Source organism: Myotis davidii, unplaced genomic scaffold (assembly GCF_000327345.1).
Source record: "Myotis davidii unplaced genomic scaffold, ASM32734v1 scaffold323, whole genome shotgun sequence".
Lineage (NCBI taxonomy): Eukaryota > Metazoa > Chordata > Mammalia > Chiroptera > Vespertilionidae > Myotis > Myotis davidii.
The window spans coordinates 1,423,341-1,437,169 of NW_006295491.1; the positions used below are offsets into that span (position 1 = coordinate 1,423,341).

General features: G+C 45.2%; 1 protein-coding gene across 1 annotated transcript in view; it reads right to left on the reverse strand.

The window, feature by feature from the left end:
* The window catches only part of FHDC1 (FH2 domain containing 1), a 31,557-nt gene that overhangs the window by 5,669 nt on the left and 12,059 nt on the right, over positions 1–13,829 (reverse strand). The window contains 6 exon segments of the mRNA XM_015568042.1: positions 2,557–2,674; positions 5,429–5,499; positions 7,643–7,750; positions 7,844–7,914; positions 9,918–10,018; positions 10,104–10,189. Of these exon segments, the coding sequence (XP_015423528.1) occupies positions 2,557–2,674; positions 5,429–5,499; positions 7,643–7,750; positions 7,844–7,914; positions 9,918–10,018; positions 10,104–10,189 (555 nt within the window).

Consider the following 13,829-nt stretch of genomic DNA (forward strand, 5'->3'; position numbering starts at 1 on the left):
CAATGAACTCCAACCCTTTCAGGAAGGGATCTGCTGGGGCCAAGTGGGCACAGCCACACTCCCTGATGCGGCTCAGGGACAACAAAGGTTGAGCTGAAATGAGGAAGCAGAGTGCTCTGAGGAGCCAGCCCCCTGGGCACTGAGTACAGGGACCACATGAAGCCTCATGCGGCTTTCCTTTCCACTGGGTTACAAGGCTTATATGAAGAAGGGACGTACGGAGTTATTACTTTATGAAATCACACGTGTCATGTTTTCATAAAGACGTATTTGGAGACTTCTTCGAGTGGGGGACAGGCCTGGGAAATGAAGACACAGGCTGCCCTCCCTTGAGGAGTGGAAGCCCTCCTTGGACCTGCTTGGAGCTACAGAACCTAGAGACAAGTTCTGAGAAGACGCGTCCCCTCTCACTCACTCCAACACCCTCTCCCCCTGAAAAGCTCTCTTCCTACACCAAACACACTCAAGAGGATGCAGGAAACCAAAACTATTTAGGAGACCAAATACCAGAGAAAGTAACCATCTGTGCCAGCAGCCCAAGGCAGTGTGTGCACTCATGGTGTATTTTTCTCTATGGAGAGAAGGGTATTAACGAAAGGATATACCCCTGCCTGTCATCCTCCCACAGACGGGAAGATGGATTCCGGCCAAGAACAGCTCAACTGCAGTTAAACAGGACTCTTGACAAGAATCTACACAGGCATTTACTGCACCTCATAGGCCGCGTTCTTGGAGTGTGAGGGGACTGAGAGGACTCGGGGAAGGAACGACATCAGTGCACCACAGTCACCCTCAGGACTTGGGAAAGTGAAATAGTCCAAATATGGGTCTGACAAGTCACCACGCTCAGAGTCATTACTTCCTGAACCCTGCCCACATGATCAGGGCCGGGAACAAAAGAGTCCAAAGCCACACTGGCAAAACGTGAATGACAACAGGTTAGCAGTGTAGCAAACTCAACTTTCCATCTCTGACTTGTCTGCTCTGGATCCAAGCTCCAAACCAGTTTACTTGGTGTTTCACACCCAAAAGGTCAAAAGTCCCAAAGAGATCTGCAAAACAGTGGTCCTGTCATTTTTTTCTGCTCCAAAATCTCCAGCGACTCCCCACGGCTTAGAGCACAAAAGGCCGAAGCTTTCAGACTGGCATTCCAAGCCCTTGCTGGCCTGACCCTGAGCTACCCTCAAAAATTGTACCCCTCTCTTTAAAGAAATTGAATTTTTAAAAAAATAAGTAAATAGCTGGGTGGAACATTTTTATTTACAGAGCTAAAAACGACCGCCAGGAAGAAGCGTTGAGAGTTAAAACAACTTTGCCTTAAGACAGAGGTGCAGTTAAGAAAGAGCTGCTTTTCATGGAAGACCTTTCTGCCCAGCTATTTGGCAGGCGACACTAATGTTTAATATAAGAACTGAGGAACGAGGCAACCAGAACTCTCATGTCCTGCACGTGGGCCTTCTCCTTGACCTACGGGATCGGCTTCCGTTGTCTGAATGTGCTCCCTGCTGAGCGTTTTCCTACCCACTGGTAGGTGTCTCTGTGCTGCTGTTTGCTTTGTTCTTACACTTTGAGAAAAATCTGTGTACTTGTAAGGGCAAAATCAGAGCCTGCTTATATTTCAAAGAAAGCACAGAACCCGTGTTTAATAATAAAAAAATAAAATCCCAACCGAGCCAAACGAAATCAAATGTTTGCAGATGGAAGCTGAGGCGCATCATATTTGCAGCTTCGTTACGCGCACACGGCTAAAGGCTTCGCTTGGAACAAGCCTCCGGAGCACAGTGTTCCTTCCCGGTGCCAAGGGCAGCCCGGGCACCTGGGTTCCACCTCGCGAATCTAAAGCCCTGACATTTAAGGCAGCACACCACTTCCCTGAAGGTTGGGAGCATGAAAAGGTGCCACTCTATCCTTTTAATGAGGACGATAAACGAAGTATGTCAGACTGTGCGATGAGTGAGTCACAGTGAGCTGTCACAAACAGGTCCACTCTGCTGTTTTCTGTTGTTATTCCGAGCAGCTCCTGACACACCCTGTTTGGGCTGATGAATTTCGGGTGGTGATAGGCACGGCGACCGTGTTCTCCTGCTCTTAACATAAAACATGCCAAAACGCAGCCTGTGCCTTTAGTAAACACAAGCGAAGGGACAACAGCCCAGGTTCTCAGGTTATCTCTACGATTTCTGTGGAACTTCGCGGTTCTGTTACTCACCAGTTTGACTGGGAGTCGGGAACCCCAAAACCACGATTTACAACCGCAACTTGAGTTGCCAGGGTAAGGGAGCACCCTCACCTGATACCATTTCACATCGAGCGGTGATACACAGAGGCCCGCTCCCTAACAATGACCTGAGGCAGTTTAGGCCACATTCAGTATCTTCTGCTCAGAAACAAGCCAGCCAGGAACGGGCACTGAACTAAGACGCTCCCTGTACTGACTGGGGGGGAAATATGAATGGGAACCTGTTGCTTCCCCGAACACGCCCATGCACACGCACCCCGCCCCAGGGAGCTGCTGAACGACGAAACGAGAGGCACTGACTTGCTTCACCCACAGACCTGAAGGAACTCCTCCATCTGCTGACGGAGCTCATCATCCCGCCGGATGTTTCCCTTCAGCGACCGCGTCCTGACAGACAGCGAGTGCAGCTCTGCCTCCGTGTTATCCAGAGACAACCTGGGAGAAGACAGGGGACAGCGGGCAGTTGGCCACGGGGAAGCCATGTGTCATGTGGGTACCTCAACCCAGTCTAACTGCTGGTCAATCTTAGAAACAGAAGGGCAGACACACCTGAAGCTAATACAAAACACTGAATGTAAAGAAAAACAGCAACACAAAGTGACTATCACATATCAGTTTGAATGCAGAAGCAGCTGTAAGGGTCCAACTATTGAGTGAAGACATTAAAGAAATTTGTAAAAAAGCAAACAAACCAAATAGAAGGGGAGGGAGCCACTGCGAATACATTAACCTACCCCTGTATTTAGAGTTTCCTCCTATGTTTTTTACTTATTTATTACTTAATTTTTATCGTTGACACTCTTACAGATGTCCCCATCTCCCCCACCTCCACCCTGGTTTTGCCCACCTCCACCCAGCCCCCCCCTCACCCCCTTTTGGCCATCATCACAATGATGTCTGTGTCTATGGGTTATGCATACATGTTCTTTGGCTAATCCCTTCACCTTTCATCCAATCCCCCCACTCCCCAGCCCTCCGACAGCTGTCGGTCTGCATATGTTGCTTATATTGTTTTTAAAGAGGAGATTCTTTCCTAAAGACACACACTGGCTCAAAGAGAACAGGCTGTAATGTACATAACTGTTCCTGCTGGTGAGATAACCAAAACCATGGGGCTTGTCTGAACACCTTTATGCAATAAGCACTGGAAAACTAAAAGCTAGCAGGACTCAGGTGCACTTTCCTCTGGCCACTAAACACAAACACAGAAGTTCTAACTCATGAATAGCAAGGCAGCGTGTGCTGATAATCCTGACATTAAGGGTAACATGGAGATACTGAGCAGACCATGTGGCTGGCCACTGACAGACAGGGAAAGTGCTCTATTTTACAGAAAACTAACAATCATGCAAAGGCTTTTGTTATTTACTGTAGATCAAATCCAGATCGGTAGGGCAGAAATGATGTTTTTGTCACCCGGTAAAGTGAACACAGACGACCCTTAAAATCCAGGGGGAGTTCAATTAGCAAATTCATATAGTAGGATGCATTCATGCTGCCATTGTCAGTTTTGTGTTTGTGTGTGTGTGTGTGTGTGTGTGTGTTTTACAATAAAGTCTTCTGCCTTCAATGGTCATCTGTGATCTGTTTGTACTTCATCTTCCACTTCAAATAAACAGACCTTACTCAGTAAGTTTTTTCTAAGACAATAGCTAGCTAAACTTCCCCATCTAACTCTGAAATATCAGTTTAAAACTGTACTGGTTGCCCTAGGTGGGTGGCTCAATTGGTTGGAGTGTCATCCCATACACCAAAAGGCTGTGGGTTCAATTCCTGGTCAGGGCACATCCCTAGGTTGTGAGTTCGATCCCTAGTCAGGGCACATATGGGAGGCAACTGAACAGTGTTTCTCTCTTTCAATCCCTTCCTCTCTCTAAAATCAATTAAAAGAACAACAACATATTCTTGGGTAAAGATTAAAATAAAAAAAGGAATGGTTATTTCTCTGTTTCTCTCTTAGTAACATTTCTATACCAGTCGGAGGAATAAATATTCCCATACAGATTCCTTCAAGTAATTAAAAACGAAAACAGTTTATATCTTATAAGAAAGATGCTCATTCTTTTGGGGGAATAATCTGGCAATCTGTGAACATGAACTACGAACTGTTCACACTTTGGACTGACTGATCATCCCACTTTGGGAAAGACGTCATCTGTGGCTAGATGTTCACAGTCATCACAGAGACACTGGCCAACGACAGGGCTTGGCCTGCAGAGCTGTGGTTCATGTGCTTATGCATGTGGTTCGCATCCCAACTGGATATAGTCACTCGGATAATGAGTCCATGCAATAAAGACTATTGCAAATAAACCCATGAACGAGGTGGATGAAGGGGTGGGCTGAAGCCAGATTACAAGAGGTGACGTGGGTAGCCATCTCTTCCCAACTGCACTTTAGTAACACCACATTGGTAGCTTGAAATCAGCCATGATAGTAGTATTTACACCATGGAAATCGACAAATAATACAAATCAGACCTTTTTTCTCCCCTAAAAAGCTAGTTTTTGAACATTTACTGCTTTGATGCAGGATGTGTACTGTAAATTTGAAAACACAGAACTTGAGCTAGCATGTAGACACAGATTAGAGCTACATTAAAACACATGACTACATTAGCAACAGAAGCAAATTAAAGTGTTAGACATGGAGCTCCATGCTTGGTAAATACTTTCTCTGTAAAGCCGAATGACTAATTTAAGACAAAATCCTTTCACAGCCCTTGGTATGGTTCCAATTTCTAATGTAATAGAAAATAAATGTACCATGTTAGATTCTACCAGGAAAACAGTGATGGATGACCCTGCCAGTGTGACTGACAATATACCAGCTCCCAAGGTAATAGGCTGTGTTGTTTGAACTCTATCTTTTGGGTGTGGAGGGAGTTGAAGTTCTTAATCCCTGTTTTTTTTACACTGATGATATTCATTAGAATAGATGGCAATAGGTCTTTTTTAGATTAAAAAACTAAGGATTAATTTTTCAAAACCCCCAAATTCCAAAGGTGTACAAACACACACCTCTGTAAGCAAATGAAAAGAAGGTCTGAAAGTTCAACAAGACAAAACTTTTAAAAGTTCACACTTGAATCCAGAAGTTATAAAATAGTCATCAGTTTTCATAAGAAGGCAGTTGAAAACACACACAACCTTAAATCTTCACAATTCACTTTCAGTCTTTCTTGCTTACCTAGCAGCCTCCTGAACATGATGTAATTTTTCAGAAAAGTTTAGAAGAATGGCATCGTTCTTTTGGGCTTCCTGAAACAAAACCAGAATTTGGTCTCACTATAAAGATGGAACTAGAAGGAAATCATTTGCACAGGCTTAAAGGAACCTTAAAATCACTGTTCCCATTTTTTACCTTTGATGTATTCAAAGCCATTCACTTGAGACAGTAGCTCCGATGTTCCTAGCAAGATCTACCAGAATGCCAGGACTCTCACCATACATTTAACTTCCCCGAGCAACTGATGCTGACATGAAACATAACTAATGTGCCTGAAAACTCAGGGGAAGGAGGTGGCGCCTTAGCAGGGCCCATCTCTCAGAGAATCCAATATGTCCTGTTTAAATACCACCCATACCTGTGAGTGTGCCTTTGAATGACCGAGATACCTTCAGCAGTTAAACCAGTTTGCAACCTGAGTTTAATCAGAAGGTGCCCAAGCCATGGAGACTCTGGATTCTTCACCTGTTCACAGAGTACGAGGAAGACAGGTATAAAGGGACCAATGAACAACTCGGGAAACTTCCCCACATGGGCAGGGACACAGGACACACCTGGATACACGGATCTAAAAGGGCTGCCAGAGAGTCCCTCCCAGCAAGACACCTGGGAGGAGGAACCTATTTTCTGGTTTTAATGTCCTGCAAATTAGCTTTTATATTAGTCCTAAGGCCAACATGGCCTCCACCTTCAATTATAGTAATAATTGAGAGCTTACTATATGGAATTACCTCTGTGAGCCCTCACGGTTACCTGGTTTTGAGGTATCACTATCCCCATCATTGGATGAAGAGATCCAGGGTCTTAGGTTTAAATAACTAAGTGATTGGGCATCCACCTATGAACCAGGAGGTCACGGTTCAATTCCTGGTCACATGCCTGGGTTGCAGGCTCAATCCCCAGTGTGGGGTGTGCAGGAGGCAGCTAATCAATGGTTCTCTCTCATCACTGATGTGTCTGTCTCTCTCTCTCTCTCTCTCTCTCTCTCTCTCGCTCTCCCTTCCTCTCTGCACTCAATAAAAATATATTTTTAAAAAATAATAGTTGACTTGTCTGAGGGATTACAGCTCATAAATGACAAATCAAACTCTTTCAGTTCTGCCAACTCTCTCAGTTCTGCCCCGTCTGAAGCTCACACTTGAAATAATCACATGACAGCTTCCTCCCCAGGCTAAAGCTACGTCGCTGTATTTGCTGTCAAAACAACAAGGCCTTGCAATGAAGGAAAGACAAACCGGAACAATTCGTTACTTGAGATAATTTAACAACAAAGAGATAATTGTGCTGGGCTGATTTTTCACTTTGTAACTGGTTCCTTTGGCATCACACAGACCCAGTCAAAAATGGAAGTGATGGCTCAGTTGGTTGGAGCGTCCTCCCATGCACCCGGGGGTTCGATTCCCGGTCAGGGCACATGCCCAGGTTGCAGGTTCAATCCCCGGTCAGGGTGTGTGCAGGAGGCAACCGATCGATGTTTCTCCCTCACAACCAGTGTTTCTCTTTCTCCCTTCCTCTCTCTAAGTCAATATTTTTAAAAATGGAAGAGATGAGCAGGGTTCTGAGTCTAATCCCTGGGCTCACAGCAAGGCACGCTAACCCACACTTCACAAAGGAAAAAGATGGACGTGATCTTTGTAATTGCTCTGACTCTCTCACGGTTTACACATAACTGGTCAAAAATCTAGTCAATTCAACATTAGAAATGTTTCAACATCCATCCCTGTGGCCATCACTCTGATTCTCAACTCTTCCAAACAATGAATTCGTGCCAACTGCCACCAAGAGGCACCCCTCGTTCTAGCTCTTGCTCCACTCCAACCCATCCTCCACACTTTCCTCGAAACAAAACAAAAAGCCATTATGCACACACACCTCAGTTGGCTCCCCACTGCTAAAGCAAGCAATCCACATTTCTCAGCTTTAGGATCCAAATCCTTCATTATCTGTCTTCATCAACCCTTCGCCTCACTCCCCAGACCCCTGCCCTCCCCTCCAGTCCGAGGACCGTGGGCACAGCTCAGCTCACGTACTGGCAGACAGTGCTTCCGCACAGAGAACCTTCTTGGGACCCACCATGCCCTTTCCTGAATCTGACGCCACCGTAGACCTGGGAAAACCGTCACAGCCAGCATGGGGATCCACCACATTCTGTCTCCATAACAACAACGTCCATACCTGTGCAACAAAGTGCAGAAGGTTCATCCCAGGCTTGTTTGCTTTGGTGTCTGCCAATTTGAGCAAAGAAGACAGCTTAAATCCTACTGCATTGCCGGCATACCCTCCCTAAAGAAGACAAATCAAAAGAAAAAACCATATGTTTAGACAGATCAATACAGTTAGAAATACAACATTTTAATTTTTTTGTATTTTACTTACTGCATTCATGATATTTCCTGCCTGTAGCACCAAGTGTAATATGGAATGCAGCTCCTCACATGACATCAGCTCTGTCAAGAAGAACACACACAGTGACTTAGAGAAGCCTCCAGCTGAAATGTAGAAGAGACAGCTACCAGCTACCACATCCAAGTTCCAGGGTGTTGGGAGCAAGCTCTGACCCTGAACTTCATACGAAGACTCTGAAATTAAAAAAAGCAGCACATCCTATGGTGGATCTAATGTAGCATTTGCCACTGGCAATCCATATCCTGGTGGTGAACTGGGAATCAAGTATCAGTAATACTTACACATCATAAAACAGTTCAATTATGAATTTATCCCTGTGTTACAGGGATACATTTCCTCTCGGCAATGTTTCTTTTTTTCATTTATATCCACTAGCCTTTGAGACTATATTGATGAAATGTGAAAACTAATAGCGAGCAACATTTTGCTTAGTCAATGAGCTATGAGGAGATAGGAAGTAAACAAGCTGGTATGACATGTAAATAAGGTGCAAAGCATCAACCCTTAGGGGCCAGGCACCCAGAGACTCTTCCTATTTTATTCAGAACTAGACATTTCACTTGGATTGGCTTAAGGACTTAAAAAGAAACTTATCGTTGGAATATACTGGTAAACTAGCTCTTTAATCACAGGATCTATTGTACACGCACCTACACAAAAAAACACTATTCAAAATTGTTGATGTATTTGGAAGGCTAAAAAAGTTTGATGATTAAAATGACAGTATACACAAAGAATAAAATGTCACCTATGGTACTTTTAAGTTAATATTCTCCATTAAGTCTGGTATTACTTTCCAAAAATTACAGCTGGATCACTGCCTACATTGTGTTATCTAAGGAGGCCAGTTTTTGAAGGGTAACCAGATAAGGAACGTTTGCGCCGTGCCCACAAATTTGCCTGCTCAATACGAAAACATGTTCTCCCATCTCTCTTTGAACAGGAGCAACAACCCTGTTAGAGTTGCTGCAATAACCTTGGTATAGGAAGAAATTTTAAAAGAACTCTAGGTTGAAAGAAGAAAAAAAATCTTCATTCTTAATCTCCTCTCTAAATGAAGAAACTATGATGGGCTGAAGAGCAAAACATTATTTCAAGCCCAGGTCGGAGCAACTAAACGGGAAAACCAAACAGGAATAAACAGTTCTGCACGGTAATGAAATCCAGAAAATGAGCAAGAGGGAGTCAGGGGCGCTGATGGTGCTGGAAGATGTGAGGGTCAGGGAGGGCACGAGACTGCCCGGAGAGGAGAAGGACGCAAACGCAAATGGGCTGGGCCTGCAATCCCAGGGTCAGTCAAGGCCAAAGCCAAGGTCCCACCCACATGGAATGAGACATCAGGGCAGCTCTGAGGAGTCTATCCAAGCTGGGTAAGCAAGAATGCAGCAAGTTGTTCAAAGACATGGACGCGGGCCACTGGCCCCTCTCAAAATAGTTAGCCAACCAGTGGTTGGAGTTTGGAGGGGAAGCGGTGGGGGCAGAGACACCCTGACGAAAGAGCCCGCGTGGACATTCATTCCTGGGAGGAGTCAGGAGGAAAGGGGTGAGGGTGGGGGTCTACTTCCGGAAAGCAGGGTCCTAGACACCAACAGAGGCCAGAGAATGGGAGGAGAGATGGGCTGGGCTGGCTCAGGGCTTGCGCACCTTCTGATTAAACTCAGTTTGCAAACTGGTTTAACAACTGAAGGTATCTCAGTCATTTAAAGGCACACACACCACCGACATACAGCAAGCAAACCTACAAGAGGAACAAGAGTGAGCTGCAAGTAGCGAGGCTGACTCCGAAGTGTGAGATGAAAGAAAGCTTCTCTTACGGGAGGATAATGTGCTGATTAAGTAATCAATTGATTAGTCAATTAATTAATTAGGGGGAAGTAACTGTAGATAAACCTTCAATGCCATCCCTGGTCACACCGATTTCCCTTTTTACGGTGTATCAGAAATGGGACTTTGCATTTCCAATTTCAACCGAATCATTTTTTAAAATAAACTGCTACCCAAATAAATAAAAACTAATTATACGAAGCATCATGCATTTACTCACCTTGTATAGCCATTCTTAGAATTCTTATATCCGTGTACAGAGAAGAGCAAGAAGGTAAAAACTCCTTCTTTAGCACCATGGCTTCAATCCGAAGCGAATAGCTGAAAAGGAAAAAGTCAAACTGTAGTTCTGAGGTCACGCGTTTAAAAACCTTCCCTGTAAAGAACAATGATCGGTGGTCCTTACTTTGGCACCTGAATTAAGCAGTGCAGAAAGGAGTCTGCCAGGGACAGCTTGGACACATCACCATTAAATGTTTTTAATTTCTTTATCTAAAAGACAAATGGGAAAAGGGGGTAGAGAAAAACATAACTTGTGATGAAAATGTAACATGTTTTTAAATTGCATCTTAGAATCCCTGCAAGCAAATAGAATTTCGGTGCTACCTTCAAACTAGTAAAAGCGGAGGCCTGAGAAAAGACAGAAGGGAAGTCATCACATCTACACTTTGTCTTTTTGAAAGCAGAAAGACCAAACAAACAACACAAATTAGAAAGAGAGGAGCCGGGTCACTTCGGTGGGTGTAAACAATCCCTTGCAAGCCAGAAAGCGGAATCCTCAGGAAGATTACCAAAAGGAGACTGAAAAGGGGCCGTCCTGAGGGTGAAATGTTTCTCCAAGTTATAACCTGGGAGGGAGAGCACTGCTTGGGAGAAGAAAGAAGAGATGGAGTATTCCTCATAATACAGTCCTTAAGTCATAGGTGATAACAGTCTTATTACTTTTGAGTCTTTTGGATATAACATACTCAGACTGGGTAAGGTCTAAGGCAGATCTTTCTGTGGTCAAGCCCCCTTCACATATATTCACTTTATAGGAAGGGACTACTGTATGTTAGGTGAGTCCACTCTTACTCTCCAGCAGAAAGAAATAAAGGAAAATGGCTTCACAGAAAGATCAATGTTAAGACATCCCTCTATGAAAGAATCAGGTAATAAAAGCATATGCACAATGGGATCCCGTATATATATAATTATATTTTCTTCTGCTGCTTATTTTTATTTTCTAAATTGTCTACAATGAACATGCATTTCCTTGTAAAAAATTAAACTATGCCCGGCCGGCAGGGCTCAGTGGTTGAGCATCGACCAACCTATGAACCAGGAGGTCACGGTTCAATTCCTGGTCAGGGCGCATGCCCAGTTTGCGAGCTCGATCCCCAGTGTGGGGCATGGGGGAGCGAGCCGATCAATGATTCTCTCTCATCATTGATGTTTTTATCTCTCTCTCTCTCTCTCTCTCTCTCCTTTTCCCTCTTAGAAATTAATAAAAAAAATTTTTTTTAATTAAGTTGGAAGTTATTAAACACACAAATATTCTTTCAAATGTAGGAGAGAACTAAGAGTTCGGACATAGGAATGTAGCCAAAAAACTTGGCAAGTGCAGATGGGGGGGCGGGGAGGAAGTTCCCCTCTACACCAGAGAGCGAGTCATGCTTTCCCCACACAGAAAACTGGACCAATCTGGTGGCAACAGTCCCTCTCCATCCACTGGGTCTTCCAACAGAAATACTTGACGGTAAGTAGAGCCTTCAGACATAGTGAGCCCACCCTTACAGCTAATGGCAGCCAGGGAGCACGCACCACTTTTTATTAGTCTTCATAAAGTTTTCTCTCTCCCACCTCCTGGATTATGTTGACTGCCCATAAAAATAACATGATTCTTAAGCCTCTTTAAAAATTAGGGAATGATGTGCAAAAACACAGAGGGAGTATTTGCAAAGGTCCACAAACTGAAATGCTTACACCAATTCCCTGAAGACACAAAATGTGACAGTGTAGATGAACATCCTAGAATTGAGTCTGGTCCTTAAGACCACATCTTTTTCTTCCAACGGACAGAAAAATGGCCATTTATAGAATGGCACTAGTTCCCCTACCTTTAGGGCCCCAACGTGATTTTTACAATTTCTTGGCCTTACTAAATGAAAGGGCAGATGGAATCTCTGGTTTAGCTAAGCCCAAATCAGAGGCTCGTTTCTGAGCTGAGAAAGCTATGGTAAGAATTCTGATTCCTTCCGAACTGGTCTCACAATTCACTATATATGGGCAGGGCAGAGCGAGACCTCATATGGAGCACGTGCAAATAACAGCAGTTTTCTGTCCAAAGCCTAAGAACAGGTCACGCTAAGTCATCTCGGTCGATATTTCTATTAGACATGTGCTAAACTGTAACTGAACAAAGATTAATCTCCTTCACTTATGTAACGAGCTAACAATGTTTAGATTTCAAGAGACTGGTGATGAAAAGATAGTATTTGATTTAAATGCCCTGTATACAGTTCTTATCCCGTTCCAAAACGGGATTTATGTTCATTAAGCGGGATTACGGTACCTTCACAGTGGCAGGGAGGTAAGAAAAAGAGAGGTGAACCAACCCTATAATTATTATGCATTCTCCTCACCATCAAAAAGCATTTATCAAACATCGTTAGGCACGATGCTGTTGGCGGAGCCAAGTGACTCTCATTATGACCCGGCTACACGGTGCTGTCCTCATAGCAAACAGAATGCTCCTTGAGACTCGCACATTCCCAGGGGCAGGCCTCCTTCATCCCGTCTAATTCCACTCCCATGGCCTTAAAAGAGCAGGATTTCCCACCCACAGACCAACAGGAGATTCTGGAGCTCCCCCACGGGCACTTCCCTCCCAGGGGCAGAGTAAACCAATGAGGTGAAATGAGGTGAAGTGTCAGAGGAGGCCTTCCCATCTGCGCCCAGAGAGGACAGGACATTTCTATCACCTTCCAGTCCTACATCCCCAACACTGAGGCAATGACAGGGTCCCCGCCCCAGCCGAGGGAGGGCCTTGCCAGCTGGGTGGGGGTCCTTCCCCGGACCACCTGGCTCCTCGTCCAGCCTCCTCTCAGGGCACAGGGATACCTGACAGAGAGCACAACCCCCCAGTCCTCTCACTTCCAGGTCTACCTTCTTCCTCTGCAAGTTTTAACCACGTGTTTCAGGCAAGATGAACAAACATGCCAGACAAAAGATTTGTGGCAAAAGGGCAGAGGAATCCTGAACACAAATTAACCTTGGGTTGGCTTGTCAGCTGAGAATGCAGAGGAGAAAAGAGCTCTTTCCGTTCATATTTTTCCGCCTGCTGATAAGATCGCGGGGTTATTTGGGTGACACTCACACCAGTACTGTGTGACACCACAGGTGATGAAAAGGCCGGGAGGCCTCTGAGAAACTTCTGAGAACCTCTGCCCTTCCTTCCTTCCTCCAAGTGCAGCCCTAGGAACTGCTCTGGGGTCAGACCAATCAGAGTTCAAGTCCACTTCCTCCGGGGCCTGTCCATCATGTGGCACTGGACTCGTTCTAGCCAACCATGTGAGCCTCAGTTTCTCACTTGTAAAATGAGGACTATCTTACATCGCTGTGAGGATTAAGTGAAAAAGATGATACACTAAATCATTACAGCAATGATTTACTGACTGTCTATGTGCCCGACAGTGGGCCACGCACTTGAAATGCAGGATCTCGCTTGGTTGAATGCTGCCCTGTCCAGTGCCTGGGACACAGTGGCACTCAACAAACATGCAGTCCCTTCTTGTGCTAAAAATGAGCACAGAACGTTATGCCACAGGCTCAGCAACATGCGGTTACTCGTACACTTACGCACTGATTAGCATATTTCTGCCACATTCCTAAACCTCTCTCACTTGGCCCTGGCTCCTCCTTGGCCTCATCTCCATCCTCCACCCTCCTCCAAAGACTCTAGGGCTGGCCCTGGGTCTGGGTGGTGCCAGAGGCCACACAGCTCTCACAACTAAAGCTAATCTGACCTTGCAGCGGGCATGGGTCATGAGGTGGCTTTGGCTTCCACTGGGCCTCCCTCTGCCAGCACAGATCCCCCGGAGTGCGTTACGGAGGGATGCCAAGTGACACCCAGCAGGACTGTCAGGGTGTT